Source organism: Fundulus heteroclitus, chromosome 14 (assembly GCF_011125445.2).
Source record: "Fundulus heteroclitus isolate FHET01 chromosome 14, MU-UCD_Fhet_4.1, whole genome shotgun sequence".
Classification (NCBI taxonomy): domain Eukaryota; kingdom Metazoa; phylum Chordata; class Actinopteri; order Cyprinodontiformes; family Fundulidae; genus Fundulus; species Fundulus heteroclitus.
Genome location: NC_046374.1, coordinates 14,931,760 through 14,948,036, shown reverse-complemented (window position 1 = coordinate 14,948,036; position 16,277 = coordinate 14,931,760). Strand labels below are relative to the sequence as shown.

The window sequence follows — 16,277 nt, the reverse complement described above, 5'->3', positions numbered from 1 at the left end:
TTTTATTATTATTATTAGATTTGAAAAAAATGAACTAAACAGGTTTTTAACTACTTTTCTGTTTTCCTCCCAATTGTTTTTTTTTTTTTATTGAACTTCGGCATCGTTTCGGTTCCCCTCGCCCCTCAACGTGAGATCAACATCTGCTGCTTTTCCATTATACATTCCCAGCTGGTGGTTTCACGCTGCAAACGGATCACATAATTGCTCCATCGCAGCAGCAGATAGAGAAATAATGAACGGCCCAAAAAAAAGGGTAAACAATGGAAATGGGAATTTTTTTTTAATTCAGCTTCCTTTTTTTTATTAAAAATACATGTTTGTTGGGGAAGGAGGCCAATAAAAGGATTCTGAGAAGTACTTTTCCAGATGACCAACAGATTTCACTTTAAATGTGAATGGCTCCTCTTCTGTAGAAATGGCCGTAGAAAACTTTCCAGACCTTTTTTCTTTTTTTTTGCGGTCCCTCCTGTGGTTTGAAGAACAACCATGGCAAAATGTTTACTTGACTGAAACTGAAAAATGTCCAAAGAAGAAGGAAAAGAGAGTGTTTAGGTCCAATTACTCAGATCGTCTTCTTGGTTTTTCCACATGGTTGCACTGATTTATTTGACCAGATGTAACCAGATTAAGATCCAAGGTCGCTGCCTGCACACTTGAACTTCACTGCAAACACAATATTGCGTTAACTGCAATATTAGTTCGAGAAAGAAAAAAAGAGCACAGGTCGATAATTGGTCTTCACTCTAAAGCAACCACTAACAAGTCAGTCAACATTCAACGTCGTTACAAGGATGCAATCATGCAGCTCATATTTATTGTAAAAATTAACATCGTGTGAATCCCTGAAGATGAACGTCCTGATTACTGACACACATGGCCCTAAAAACAGTTAAATCAGATCAAAATGTTTAATGCAGCCCCAGATAGATACAAACCAAAGTAAAAGGATAAATCTACATAATAGGACATTCTTTAAACCTTTTTTAATAGCACACACACAAATTTATTGCTGAAAATTCCTTAGAAAACAATCTGAGGAAAGATGATTCTCATTGAGAGACAGGTCTGTAGTGCTAAAACTTAAAATCATCTACATGATTACTGTGAACATAGCTGAGGATCCTTTGAGAGTGACTCTGGATCAGGAGTCTAACTGCTGGCAGTACATTTCTATTATAATAGTTAGAGGGAATAAAATCAGCAATCATGAAATGAATAGAGGAAAAGGTAGCAGTTTAACTGGCTTATCACCAGGGTTTATAATCTTCAGACTGCGATCAATTGGTGGAAAATTATGAAGGTGAAACGTTTGGGCTGCGAGTAGAGTCGCATCACATCCTTTTAAAGCAAAAACATAGAGCACACATCAGACGTTTCCATACTCATCATGACAGCCAATGGCAGCATGATGCTACCACCACCATGTTTGATAGACGCTAAAGTGGACCAAGTCACCCTGACCTGGTACCTGGGCTGCCTTAAATGATACTCCAAAGAAACATTGTTCATATATTATTGGTAATTTGCAAGATGAGCTGATAATGTATTGCACTTTCAAACAGCACACCATAACAACATATATATATATATATATATATATATATATATATATATATATATATATATATATATATTGTACTGTGAGATATCAATGAGATAAAATCGTCAGCATTTTTAGAGGAACATTGTTTATCCAAGGCAGCCATGTTGGATTTCAATATTAAGGTTGGCAAAACACATTCAGCTTTCCTGTTTGTCATAATTTGGACTTCATGGGATCTTCCTGCAAACCTTTCAGTGTTTAAATGTAAAATATATATATATATATATATATATATATATATATATATGTCCAGGCTTCATATGTGAGTTCCCAGCAGGTTGCCTCCAGGTGTTGGTTTGCTGCAGCGCTCGGATGACGGTGGCCCACAGAGGAGCAGTCTGGACACAGTTTACACTGTGGGCTGCTCTGCGCTCTGAGCCAGCAGTCATGTGTTGGAGAACCGAGCTGGAAAAAGTGATGGAACGCTGCAGGAAGAAAAAGAAAAAAGGTGCCCCAGCCAAGCATCTGGTATTTTAGAAACATCTTTGCCCGCTGCAGCCGGTGTCTCTGCAGACAGTACGTGTGTGTGTGACCGAAATTGATGGTTGAAAAACACGAAGCAAAACAAGCTGCGAACAGAAACTGCAGAATCAAATGACGGATGGCAGAAGTTAACGTTTATGTGGATATCCCCCCCCCCATCTCCCTCCCTCCATTATTTCCTCACACTCTGCAAAACGATTCCCTTTATGAGCTCGGGCCTCAAACCACTCCTTCCATCCGCAACTATGTCTTGTCTGTTTTTGCTCTCTGTGTCTTTGCCTCGTCCTTCCCCTCATTCCTTTCTGCTTTAACTCTTGGTGTGCTCTCAGCGAAGGCAGTAAACAACCACAGATTCAAAGCGAGGAGTCACAAACACAAGAGGAAATATGAGGCTGTGGTTTGGCTTCGAATGAGTCTTTAATAGCAGCGGTATATTACTGGATACATGTCGTGCGTCCATAAATAACGCTTGGGTGTGTCTTGCTCTGATTGTTGTCCAAAATTCCACAATTGGAGCTGCAATAGTTTATAATTAGAGGTTTATCAAAGCAGTATTGATTGTGTCTCGTGAGATGATCCGCACTGAAGCTGGAAAGACAGCTTTTCAGTACTCTGCCCCCACAGCATGGAACAATCTTCAGAAAGACTGGAAGTTGAAGGATTTGATTCCGATCGGACATTTTAAACGATTGCTCAAAAGTTTGGAAATGAGATCTATGGTTTGTAACTGTTTTATGAAATTCTAATTTAGATACATGTTATTGTAAACTGTAATGTAAATTGTAATGTAATCTTTTGCCGCTATCTTGGCCAGGACTCCCTTGAAAAAGAGATTGTTAATCTCAATGGGACTTTTCCTGGTTAAATAAAGGAATAATAAAAATGACATGTTTCTAATGCGCTACAGAAAACAGTTTATTCAGCTTGAAATGAGATCAGAAGATGGATCCTACTAACGCTACTGCTGCGGTCCAGTTGCAGTAGGAACCTACGAATTCTGGTTTCCGATCGAAACAGTCAACGAGAAATGTCGCTAAAGTCGACTTTTCCCCTTGGAAAGCCGGAAAAACTCTTTAAGGCGGATGGTCGGATCCAACGTGACAGCTCCTCGCATCAACAAGCAAGCTGGGATGAAAACATGTTTATTTTACAAGACAGCAGCTGTAAAAGTGCATCTAAAAATAATCTTACATGTGGAGGCTGCAACTCTGAACCAAACAAATCAGAAGTGGTGTTTGCATGTGGAACGTACAGCTCATAAGGTGTTCTACGAACAAAACAACAGCTTTCCTAACCGCCAGCATATTACAATCCTGACCTTTCTTTTTTTTATCCCAACTCCTCTGATTGTGTTTACTAGAACGCTGTTAACTCGAGTGAACGGCATTCCCGGCTCCTATTTCCGACATCTGAGGTAAATGGAACGCAGCATGAGACTAAATCTGAGGTCTAAATAAGAGACGGCTGCGAGGGCAGAGTTGCACAAACGATTGTCACGTGATCAGGACTGAGACGACTTGGTTAAGCATTGTAAAGCTTTTTGCTGTGAGTTTGTGTCTATGTGTTTCCATCAACACTGCAGTAACAAGGAATACCAGTCTAATGCTGCAGATCTTTGTCGAGCTGGTTTTACTTCTTGCAAGACTGAGGGTGCCCAAGTTCAGTCCCTGAGAGCCACCATCCTGCAACTTGTGGATGCATCCCCGCTCCAACACAGCTCAGTCAAATGGCTGAATTCCCCCTGCAGCATTCGGTCTATCAGGGGATCAAGAACAACCTGCTCCACCATTGTTCACACTGTGAACAATGGAAGAAAATGCACTGCTTTGTGTTTTGCTAAAGCATTCGTTGCCCTTGAAAATGCCCATCCTCCCCCCTCCCCCAAGTTATTACAACTGCTGATTTCAGGATTTTATGTGACTGCACAACATAAAGTAGAGTATGATTGTGGAGAGAAAGGGAAATGAATGACTGAATAGAAAAGAAGTATCCTTTTACAGTCCTTCAGAGGGAAAATTGAGGAGAGCTGTTGAGAAAGCCCACTGCTGCTGCGGCGCCGGATGTATCGGCCCCCTGACTCAATACTTTGTAAAAAATACGTTTTGTAAACCTGCATATAATAATAATAATTGAACTTTATTGATCTCACAATGGAGAAATTCACTTCTGCATCTTAACCCATCTCCTTGTGGAGCAGTGGGCTGCCACTGTGCGGCGCCTGGGGAGCAATCAGGGGTTAATTAAGGGTCTTGCTCAGGGAGCCAGAGTGGCAGTCTGTGGGAGTTGAACTCAGAACCTCTGGGACCCAAGCTCAATGCTCTAACTATTAGGCCACCACTCCCCATATCAGATCATACTGTCTGTGAGCATCAATTTCAAGACACTTTGGTCTGATCTAAACCTTTTGATGTAGCTCTGGATGTATATTTAGGGTTGTTGTCCTGCCAGAAGGTGAACCTCCACCCCGGTCTCAAGTCTTGTGCTGTCTTTAAGATTTCCTCCAGGTGAAGAAACACATCCCCAGACCAACATGGCTCCATCACCATCTTTCACTCTGCTGCCTTAGTTTCATCTGTAGGCCAAAAAGGTCAGCTTGATCCCAGTTGATCAGAGTACTTCCTTTCAAATGGTTGGTGGGAAGCTACAAGTGGCTTTCTTCTTTCATAAAGGCCCAGATGTTTAGGGTACACAATCAACAGCTGAAAATCTCTGCAGCTCCTAAAAAGCTCCACAACTTCCCCTCAAACCTGTCAGCCGTGTTCCTCGTTCTTCAAGGCTGTTCTCTAATGTTCTCCAACGAACATCTGAGGTCTTCACAGAACACATGGATTTGTAACCACGTTAAATTAAACACACGTGGACTCTGTTTATTATATAGGGGATTTTTCATGGCAACTACATAATATGAACTTTATTTAAAATATGGTCTTTCCTTTTTTTTTTTTTAAACATGTTATTTTGCGTTCACTTAACAGCTACGCATGAGTCTGTCACATCAAATTCCCACAGCAGTTTATCGAGGTTTGTGGTTGTGACGCGACAAAGTGAGAAAAGATGCAAGGGGTGTGAATCTTTTTTCAAAGAATGAAGTTAAATTTGGCATTTCGGTGTTTTCAAAGGACCCATTTCTGGTTTGTTTCTCAGAACGGCTCCTCAAAGATGAAGTCAATGCAGGAACCACTGCTCCTAAAAACACATCTACGCCTCATGACTGACTGCATCCTCTTGAAATTGTGAAAATTACATAAAAATTGCTGGTAGAGTCTGTCATTTTTATTAATTTTTTTTTACACATGGATATTTTTAGCTGAGCTTGCATAACTGAGTCTATCCTACCATTGGTTGAGCACAGGTTGACTCAACTTCCTTCATTTGTTGATGCAGACGACACAAATAAGGACAGATTCCTGTGGACAGACAAACCGCCATCACATGAAACCATTACGACATTCTCACTGTTTTTATCACTTCCTCATAAGGAAACAGTGGGTCATCCTAAAAAAAAAAAGCAATGTGTTTTGGTGTCATCCGTTCTGAAACTGATGTTAAATCTGTCGTGAGAAAAATCTACAAGGTAATGTGTGAAATCATTGATGACACTGACGTCAGCAGATGTGCTGCATATTGTTCATATATGGATGTGGCAACTTCTAACGGAAAGAAATAATATTCAGTATATGCCATTTTATCATATCGTCCTTAATCATGAAACCAGCTTCAATATAATAGTTTGTTTCACATCCAGTATTGAACAAACTCAAACTGGCTTGGATCTGAGTATATCTAGGCTTGGTTGGTGCAACTCATCGAAATGAAAAGCTGATTTTCCCCCAATGTCTATGGAGGCTCATACTTTCTACCATTTATAGTATGTTTCCTTTTTTCTCTCAACATCTGGTTTATGTCTTTCCTGCCCTCTTTCCCTACGTCTGTCACCTGGTGTTTCCATTTCTTTCGGTGAATGTCCCTCATGGGAAATTTCCCAGTAATACTGTCTTTATACGCAAAACCTTTCAGAGATGCAAAAATACTGTCAGATAATGTAAGATTAAATTGATCATTTAAAGAACAGCCATTCATCTAGTTAGTATTTTATTATATTTAGGTCATTCTATTGAAAACAAATCTAATTAAATTAAAACAGTGGTTCTGTTTTGACTGGTTCAGGTTGTGTTTAAGTGGTTCAGGTTTATTTTTGTGTTTTGTTCTTTGTTCATTTGGATTTTAGTTCTCTTGTAGCTCTCTAGTTATCTTTTCCCTTTGTTTTATCTTTCAGCTCAGCTCTATCTGTATTACTCTCCTTCCCTCAGCCTCCCTGCTCACCTTCAGCCTCATCTGCTCCTCATTAAAAACCTCATCACACCAGCTTCCAATGTCATTCTCCTCACTTCCCTCAGCATATAACTTCACTGTTGGCTATTGTTCCTCGCTGGATCCTCCCATTAGATGTCTCCCTGTTTTTCTGCCTACGCTTTGTTTCCTGTTCTCCTTGTGTTCCATGTCCTGTACGTTTTCCTTTGATAGAACTAAATTATCTAATTGATTATGTACATGGGCCAGGATGATGTGACATTAGCTGGATCTGTCAGTGTTGCTTATTCGTTCATGTGTCATGTGTGGTTTAACAATAAAACACTGAAATGTGAGGACTCAAACAATAATGGCGCTGATATAAGCTTTTTAGTTGTTAAATATATGGAAAATGCAAGCATTAAGATCAATGAATTGTCCTTATACAAATGCAGGTTGCAAAATGAATAGTAGGAACATAAATATTAATTAGATCTAAAATGTGAGGTTTAGTGCACTGTTCATTATGCTTGTGTTTAATTGGCTTATTAGCATTTCTATTCGTTGACCTTAGATAATTGGAGTCCTTTTACATGAAGTGGATCAGAAGTTGATTGGATACTTCTCAAAAATCCTGAGATTAACCCAACAAAAACAACCCCCACAGTCAAACACAGGGGTGGAAACATTATAGTTTGAGGCTTTTTCTACCCTCTCAGGGTACAGGATGAGCTCACCACCTATAACATCCGATGGATGGAGCTGCAGACCATATCTGGGAGGAGAGGCTCCCAGAAAATCTGCGGATCTCCTGAACTATTGGGAGACCGGAGACCAGAAGGCTTTGGAGATCTTCTGTGAGGAGGAAAGGACCAAAATTCCTCCGGAGATGAGCGCAAACCTGTTGCTCAACAACAAGAAACATCCTCATGTTGTGATTGTTGAGAAACGTTCCTCCACATTCATTTTGCATTGATCAAACACCTTTTTCACAACATCAAAATGAGAAATCAGAGACTTTTCTCCACTCGATATGATTATTAGCTATTATAACGCAACACTTCTGAAACTTAGATATCTTTTTGATTTTTCTGTAAGGCATTAATTTAGTTCTCAGTTTTTAGTTAAGCATTTAGTTCTTCCTTTTTTCCCTACTGAATATGATTATCTAATGCTACTCTTGTTTAGAGTAAAATCCAATCACATTTATATCATCAGTTTAAGTTTTAGCAGAGATCACACTGAAGTCTGAATAGTCTCTGTTTGTTTTGGAGTCTCCTGCTGCAGTGTGACACCTGGTGGTTTGTTAAAGTCACATGTCAGGCCTTTAATTGAATTGAATCTAGAATCCAACAGATCGCAAACCAGGCCTGTAGTTTCTTACAGCCGCTGCACGTTTTAGAGCAAGACATGCATCCAAATATTTACGCTTCGTGTGAAAATGGATTCTGCGAAACAGTAATTTGGTATAAGTTTGTACACTGAATGACGAGGTTAGACTGGTCCAGAAGAAATGGTTCTGCTTGGCTGTGGTCCACGGGCAGGCCTGTGATGGGTGGTTTGTAGTTGATCAAATTTACGAGGAGCTTGAAAGTCAAGAATAGACACTGGGAGGGGGGGGGGGGGGGGGGGGTCTAGGCATCACGAGTAGAGCAGCTTAATCCCTTCACAGAAGGACAAGTAGAAGTATAAAATGTAAGGAGGAGTGATTGCCTCCAGTGGTCACTGGGTGAGAGGCAGGGTGCAACTCTGAAGATGTATCATTTCACATCATTTTACAAATACAACAATTTAACAGAAGACTTTGGGGTAACTCATAACCTGCCTTCCTATTACTAACACAAAGTAATGTTGTTGTTTTTCTGGCCACTCTTTCATAAAGCAGAGCTCTTTGGAGCGTGCAGCTTATTGTGGTTCCATGGACAGACCCTCCAGTCTCTGCTGTGGAGCTCTGCAGCTCCTCCAGAGTTACCGCTGGTCTCTGTGGCTCTCTGATTACTGCCGTCTGTGATCTTAGGTAGGTCTGTCTTGGCGGGTTTGTTGTGGTACCAGGTGTTTTCCATTTGAAGACGACGGATCTGATGGTGCTTCGGGGAAACATCAAATACGTGGATATTTTTTATAACCTCGACCTGACTTGTACTTCTCAACAACTTTGTCCCTGACTTGTTTGGAGAGCTCCAAACAATTCAGTTCAATTCAATTCAATTTATTTATATAGCGCCAAATCATGAAACATATCATCTCAAGGCACTTTACAAAATCAAGTTCAATCATATTATACAGATTGGGTCAGATTATACAGATTGGTCAAAAATGTCCTATATAAGGAAACCAGCACACTATAAATTCCTAGGAGCTTCATAGCAAAGGGGGTGGATGCATATTCATTTGTCAATTTGAAATGTATTATATTCTTTTTTTTCTCATTTCACTTCAAACACTTGGGCTATTTTCTTTGGATCTTTAACATTAGAATTAGATGAAAAAAAACATTTAAATTATTGGTTTGAATGTAGCAAAATAAGTGAATACTTTTGCAGTGTGTCTCTTGCCTTTGGAGCTTAAAAGTAGCAGTTAAATACAAGGTGGACATGTTTCATTATATTACAGCAATGACAGACGGCCTACATAAAAACTCTGCCCAGCATCACAGTTTCTCTTTCCTCCGTCTGTTTTCATCTGGAATGATATTCATCCCCCTGAAAAGTCCTGCTCTGCTTTTTGTCTCCCCCCAATGTGACATTTGGCAGCAAACTCGCACCATCCATTTTTCTGCTCTGCATCCTCCTCCCCTCTGTCACTGTCGGCCATTTTGCTTCTGAGCCGGCACGGCGTGGCTGGGCGGTGCAGGAACCACCATCAGGCTCTTGGCGCTCCTTCCCCACGCCAGGCAGGAAGTGGCTGCTTGCAATTCAACATGGGACTCTGGTCATTATGGCGCTGCATGCTTTCTACTGTTGCTTCACTGGCACGTTTAGTCTCGTTTTAACACTTTGCATCGGAGCCACAGCAGTCCATGAGGTAATGATCGGCGACAGACTGGAAAACCATGACGGTTTATTAAATTATCTTAGAAAACGATGAAGAAATCCTGGCCTTTGTCGCTGAAAACTGTCTCAAAATAGGGATGGTGAGGCAGTGCTCTGTATTAAAAGCAACAAACTTGGATAATTACAGGCTGCAGAGCCAGCTCCCATAAGTCAAGTAGAGTTCAAAGTGTCCCGAATCTGCAGTTCTTCAGACATACAGAGGCTAAACCCCGCGCTTATTCTAGGAACACCGAGGTCAGGAGGAGGCCTTTGTGACCAAGCTGCTGAATCAGAACCCCCCCTACCACCACCTCCCCTGCACCGCCGGCACAACAGCCTCAGATCTTCCAGGAACGCCACCCTGCGTCTGGATCTGTGGGCCAGTACTCATGTGCAACCACATTTTTGTTGCCCCCCCCCCCCCCTCTTTTATCCTTCATCCCAGAGAAGAACAGCCTCACCTAAACTCCCCCTGCCCTTGTACCTCACTTCAGCGCTGACTTCTGCACAATAGGCAACATCTGCTTCTCATTTCCCCAAAACCAAAACAACACGAGGAGGAAAGGAAAAAAAAGGGGGGGGGGGTGTTGCTGAGAATCAGGACCTTCCTTCACAGAAAAGCAACGTGTGAGGAGTTGGTGGACTGGGGAAGGGAGGGAGGGGGGAGACCGGGGGAGCTGCATTTCTCACCTTGAAGGTGCAGGTGTGATGACATTCATCCCCCTTTGTCTTTCTCCTGGTCTCTGATCATTGTCTTTGTTTCTCCGGCACAAACCTCGGCTCTCTTAGGTCAGCTGTGTGAGCAACAAAAAAAGGAGAAAAAAAGTGAAATAAGGGGTAGGGGAGGTGGGGAGAACACTCCCATATCCACAGGAAAGAATCTGCAACTCAGCAGCTGCAGTGGCCCTAATTACAGTGAGGCTTTGCTGAAGTCTGCAACAAAAAGTCAGGGCAGAGAGAGAGAGACAGAGAGAGAGAGAGAGAGAGAGAGAGAGAGAGAGAGAGAGAGAGAGAGAGAGTCTGGGGGTGGATAAGGGTGGGTTTGGATTGTAAACAGTGACTTTATGAGTTGAAGTCACACCAATTTAATGTTGACTACACAAAAACGCAGCTGAGTAACATTCCCACAAACTTTACTGCTCAGCTTACCTCTTCAGAGGCCAAGATCACCCAAGAAAAAAACTCAACTGACTTTTAAAGAAACACTAAATAATGATTAAAAGAAACCCTGGAAAAAGCTCAATTCAAATATCCTACTTGGTCATTAATTTATTCAGGGGAATTATCTAGTATGGCAAGTTGCACAGGTATAGTGCAGCGTGTGGCGTGACCTCCTTACATATCTGCCACTGAACAGGACATGAACAGTGAGTTTTAGGACAGATAAAACTGTATTTAGAAATAGATTAAACAAAAACCTGTAAAAGTCTGTTTACACTCAAACGTTCTGATGGGGCTTGTTTGTCAGATTAAAAGTACTTTTTTTGTAAATAACGTTTGAGCAGGTAAGACATTTCTTCATTATGCTCACATTTGTTGGTTCCTACCTCCAGCGGTCAATGGGCGAGAGGTGGGGCGACACCGGACAGGTCGACAGGTCCATCACAGGGCAACGCACACACAGAACCAAGCAACCAGTCATGCACACTCACACCGAAGAGCAATTTAGGGTCCAGTTAACCTGACAGTCATGGTTTTGGATCGTGAGAGGAAAACAGAGTACCCTGAGAGAACCCACCCATGTACAGGGAGAACATGCAAACTCCTCGCCCAAAGACCCCAGGCCAGGATTTGAACCCAGGACCTTTTCTTGCTGCAGGGCAACAGTGGAACCAGTTGTGTAGCCTTCCTCCATTGTTTTGGTAACGATTGAAAGGTTTAGGAACCACAACTTTAGGTATTAGAAAACAGGGACCACTCAAAGCATGTCTATCCCATTAAATTTAAAGCTGCAACTGAAGTCCTTATTCTAAAAAGATCTGTTGACTTGATCAAAAAAAAGATGTCCGTATATGTATCATGTCAGACTTTTTTGTGCAGGAAAATATCAGGAAGGTCTTGAGGGTGGGTCTTAAGTGCCACCCTTCACTGTGTCTGCACTGTGCATTGGTGGAAGACAAACTTTGAACATTTAAAGCTGAATCGGTAGCCTCCAACCGCGCTCTTCTGGCTCTGTTGAGATTCTTAGAGATCACTTTTGACAAAAACATGTGCTGCAAAGATCAGCCTCTCTTTAGCTTAAACAAAATGACTGAGCTTTGTGGGTTTGAAAGCAACCATCCTTTCACGTGACTTTGCCGTCTTCTTCTCTCAGAACGTCTTTGAAAAGCAGATCTTTAGTGTTGTCCAGAAATAAATAAACATTTTATAGTTATACAACTTTTATTCAAAGTCTAGTTAAAAACTAGAAAACGTGGGGTTGAGCTTCCTGCCAGCCACAGTTAAATGTCTTTGCAGGCATCAGGCAGAGGAAGTTCTCCTCTCTGCTGCTTTACCATTTTTTTTAGCAGAATGATTGAAGGAAAAATAAACTGACACATAAATAAAGCATTTCATGCATCACAATCCTGTCCTGAGGATATATAGTATACCGAGCTGTAAAGGACCTGAATGAGTGATGCTTTATGTTCGCCAGTCCTTCCCCAGCATAACAAACCTCCTCCTGAGCTAAATGCTGTTTATGAGCAGGTTTAGGGAGGAGGAACGCTGCCATCTAGTGGAAGTAGGCAGTAATTCAGACAAAACAGTGCACACCATCTTTTCCTCATCTTCAGCAAGAAAAAAACAAAACACTAGTACATGGCCATTTGTGACAAAACAGACACAGCATTTATTAAAAGAATATTGAATAATCAGTCCCTAACTCTTAGGTTTCTTTATTAACAGATTTCCTTTGGGCTTGAGTAAAAGAGACTTTTTGTGCTCCTCCAGTCGTTTGGCCTCTTGCTGCTTCTCCTCCCAGACTTCAATTCCTCGGTCCACTTCTGAGCTCAGCATCACAATACGCCTCTGAGGGAAGGCAGCAGAGAACCGATGAGGGCGGAGGACAATTAAGTGACAGTGAAGCAAAGAGGAGAAAATTTAACATCGGTGCTTACGGCCAAAGCTTCTTTCTCTTGTCTTCTTCTCAGCTGGCCTTTCAGAGGAGGAGCAGGACGTCCATCTGTCAGAGAAACGATGAAGCTGATCACAAACGGAGGTCAAAGATAAATGGAATAATAGGAAAAAAAAAAAAGTATGAATCCTATTTCTTTCCCCTCGAAAAACTTCCAAACCGTAAAATCATCATGACAAGGAATGAATCTGGGCTGGATTAGTATTCAGCCCACTTTTATCGCTTTGCATATAGATGTGCAAATCTGGACATTTTTTGGGGGTAGAGAAATACCCCCAACAAGACCCGCCGTTCTAACTGCAGCAAAATGGGGTTCTACAAGGTGCATGTCACACATCGCATCTGAAAAAATTAAATAAAATCAGCAATAACTTGTGTTGATTTGCAGAGTAAAATTCCAATAAGATACTTTGAAGTTTGTGGTTGTAACGTGGTAAAAAAAAATCTGGAAATGTATCGTGTAAAGCTTTCACGCGGCATTCAACATCCGACAACTCCCTTCAATTATATAACTGAGGAGCTAATTCAGCCGTTTGATTCTGGTGTGTTGGACCAGGGACACGTCTAAAAGTTGCAGGACGCCGGCCCTCGAGGACCGGGGTTTGACAAAGAGATCTGTCTCAGATATTTTTAGCCCCCAAAAAAAAGTCTAGAGGCAAGAGACAAGAGTCGCAGATGTGCACAATGGCTGCAGAAGCAAGTAACCAGCTCCCATTTGACCCACAGTGAGCCTCCGCGTCACCACTTACAGAAACCCCCCCCATATAGATCTACTAAAGGATTACTATACAGTACCTTCAAAAGACCAGTCAGGCAGATCTGTCATTGGTCCATATTCTGTGCCGCTTCTGGACAGTCCATGTCTGCAAACGCACGCACAAAAATAACTTAACAGCAACACGGCCACGAGGTTTTCAATATGGTCTCGTGTTTATAGGAAGCGTCTCTAAAATTACTGCACAGAAACAGAATTGGTGATGAGATTGCGTAAACATGTGTAACAACATTGCGTTTTTTTCTGTGCTGCTGACAAAAAGGCTGCACAGAAAAAAAACTGATCTTTCTAATCTGAATATTATAATAATATTCAACTTTGCATTAAAAGTCTCATAATTTACCGAATGACTTAATGACAACAGTCATAAACCTTCATAAAGACTACTTTATGTTCATGTCAGCCTAATGTCAGCCTTATGCACACTCCTTCAACTAAAATGTAATTTACTCAATTGTGTTTCCAGACGCATTTCAGACAAATGACAAAACAAACACCAAGCCGAAACTTGTTAAACTTGTTGCAGAAGGCAGTTAACTGGTTAAAACTAGAAATTGTGTATGCTGTTGTAAACGCGAACCGCTTATCTTTAAGAATGAGCGAAATTTCAATGAAGTTTGATAGGGGCTGGACAACTTACTCTTTCCTCCATTTCTGTCCGGCTTGTACTCCACACGTGGAGCTGAAGTGTCTGCTGGAAAGTCTGAAGGCTTTAAAGAGAACAGACAGAAACCAGATCACCGCTCTGAAACCCTCTAAAAGCTGATTTTTCGAAACATTTCAGTCAGAACCTGCTGCCAAACAGTTAGCATCGGCGTTAGCATTGCCAATTAGCATCCATTGTTCGCAAATAAAAAAAATATAAAAAGCAACGACCAATAAACAAAACTGATGTCGGTTACAAAACTCTTCTATCAAAATTAAGCTGAAGACACAGACATAATATTTAAAGTTTAACCTCTGTCTCACCTGAGCAGCACAAAGTCCTGATGGGCGCCGCCATGTTGTTTGTACAGCTCAGTACTGACCACCAGGGGGTGCTAAAGACTCACTTGGGTTCTAGTTGTCCGTTTAACAAAATCTAAATGGGAATAAGAAATAAAAAATAAAGATTTATCGTACAAATGTATAATATATGTAAGTCGTAATTTTTCCTCTCCCCTTTCAAGTCATTTTTAATGAAACAAAGAACGTCATGATAAAACAGAACAATCTCCAAAGTAAATATAAACACTGAAAATGTATGAATAATGAAAGTGACACAAATCGGTTGTCCCTCAGGCCATGCACACAGTTGAAGGAAGAAAAATCTTCGAAAGTTGGTCTTAGATGGTTTTAGATGGGTTTAAGGAATTGTTCTGTGAGAAAATTACTTTTATTTTTATTCTTTACATAATGACATTTTTCACACAGCTTTAGCTCAATGTCTAGATACGTTTGCATGAACTTAAACTGAAAACGAATGAATGAGATTTTTGTTGGTGGGGTTGAGCAGAGACTAATAAAAAAGATTAATTCAAGTCTGTTTCGTTTGCTCCAAAACCAAATTATATGTGCGTTCGGGATCTGTTGAACGCTCCACTCTCTCCAAGTTTCAACCATCTGACTCAACGTGTCCTCTTCAGATGAAAGGAAAATGGTTACAATGTTCAGCAACAATTCAGGAACCACTAATGCCTAAACTGGACTGGAATGCCACAATGGAACAAGCTAGACATTATCATCTAGTAGTCCCCTCCTCTAAAACTAACACCTTTAAGAGCAATGAATATTTGCATCTGTGGACACATACAAGATGTTCTGGAGGAAACATTTTATCATCAGAGGAGAGAAAAACTGATTTGTTTGGCCTCAGTGACGAGTGGAGGAGTGGGGGTGAAGCTTTCAAACCTACAAACACTGAACCAACTCCTAAGCACGGTGCTGGAAGCGTCATGCTGAGAAGCTGTTTCACTGCCATATACTTGCAGAGATCACCTGCAAAGTCTTAAACTTCACCTCAAATCAAAAAAAGAAGAAAAAGCAGGCTAACATTAGGCTTCTAGAATGGCCCTAACCATAAAAAAAGTGCTTCACGCTGACAATGTAGGTCTGTGAGAGGAAGCCAGACAATTCAAATGAACTCCAGCATTTCTGATAACATTATCCACAATCAGACAAATTTTCTCATGGCTGCAAAGGCTGTGTGGTTTCTCTGCCTTTTACTTAGAGAGATTTACATATTAATAGGTGAGCATGGAACTATTTTAGCCTGTAAGTATAATCTTGACCTGGTCTTGATTATAGCAAATCAACTTTATAAATCAAACGTGACAAGATGAATTCATTGAAGTTGTGGGTTGCTTTTGTCATTAAAAGCCCAGACTCAATATGATGCTGATGCTGATGAAGGGTGCATTCAAACTTCCCTTCAGATCCTTAGATGTAGGCTACTTTATCCTTTTTTATCATTTTTTCCCCAGATATGCTAGAAGGTTAAGCGTTCATATGAGAATAACTAATATTAGACACACTCTATTGGCTGAGCTGGACAGAGATCACAGTGCTAAAGCCATGACCACAGCAGTCATTCTGAACCCGGCGTGGGGTTTTTTCTCCAAAGTAAACACCATTTTGCTTTTACACATTTCTGTAGACCTACATACGATTCAGCACGTTCTGATGTCCCCCACAGAAGAACCCCCGTAAGAAAGCACAGGCAAATGTTGCGAGCCAGGTCTGACACCTGCCCCACACTAAAGCATGCTGGTCGCCTCGTTAGGCTAACGTCGTAGCATCCATAAACTCTAACCACGCTGTGTGCCACATTTCCTCATCAGTAAAACAGCTCAGAGTGTGGCTGCGCTTAGCATGCAAATCCATCCATTCTGCTACATAAGTTAACATCACGCTCACACGATGTATTTTCTCTGAATAAACTTTAAATAAATTCTGACTTGCTCAATAACTGATGACAGTTGTCGCTTAAATTTCATT

General features: G+C 41.1%; 1 protein-coding gene across 1 annotated transcript; it reads right to left on the bottom strand.

Annotated features, from left to right (window-relative positions):
- Positions 1-12,210: 12,210 nt before the first annotated feature.
- Positions 12,211-14,382, bottom strand: mrpl52 (mitochondrial ribosomal protein L52). The gene is made up of 5 exons (XM_012851440.3): positions 14,271-14,382; positions 13,942-14,011; positions 13,322-13,389; positions 12,510-12,574; positions 12,211-12,420 (listed from the first exon to the last, which is right to left on the bottom strand). Exons 1-5 carry the CDS (start codon positions 14,302-14,304, stop codon positions 12,271-12,273), a joined length of 387 nt encoding a protein of 128 aa, XP_012706894.2. The 5' UTR covers positions 14,305-14,382; the 3' UTR covers positions 12,211-12,270.
- Positions 14,383-16,277: the final 1,895 nt, after the last annotated feature.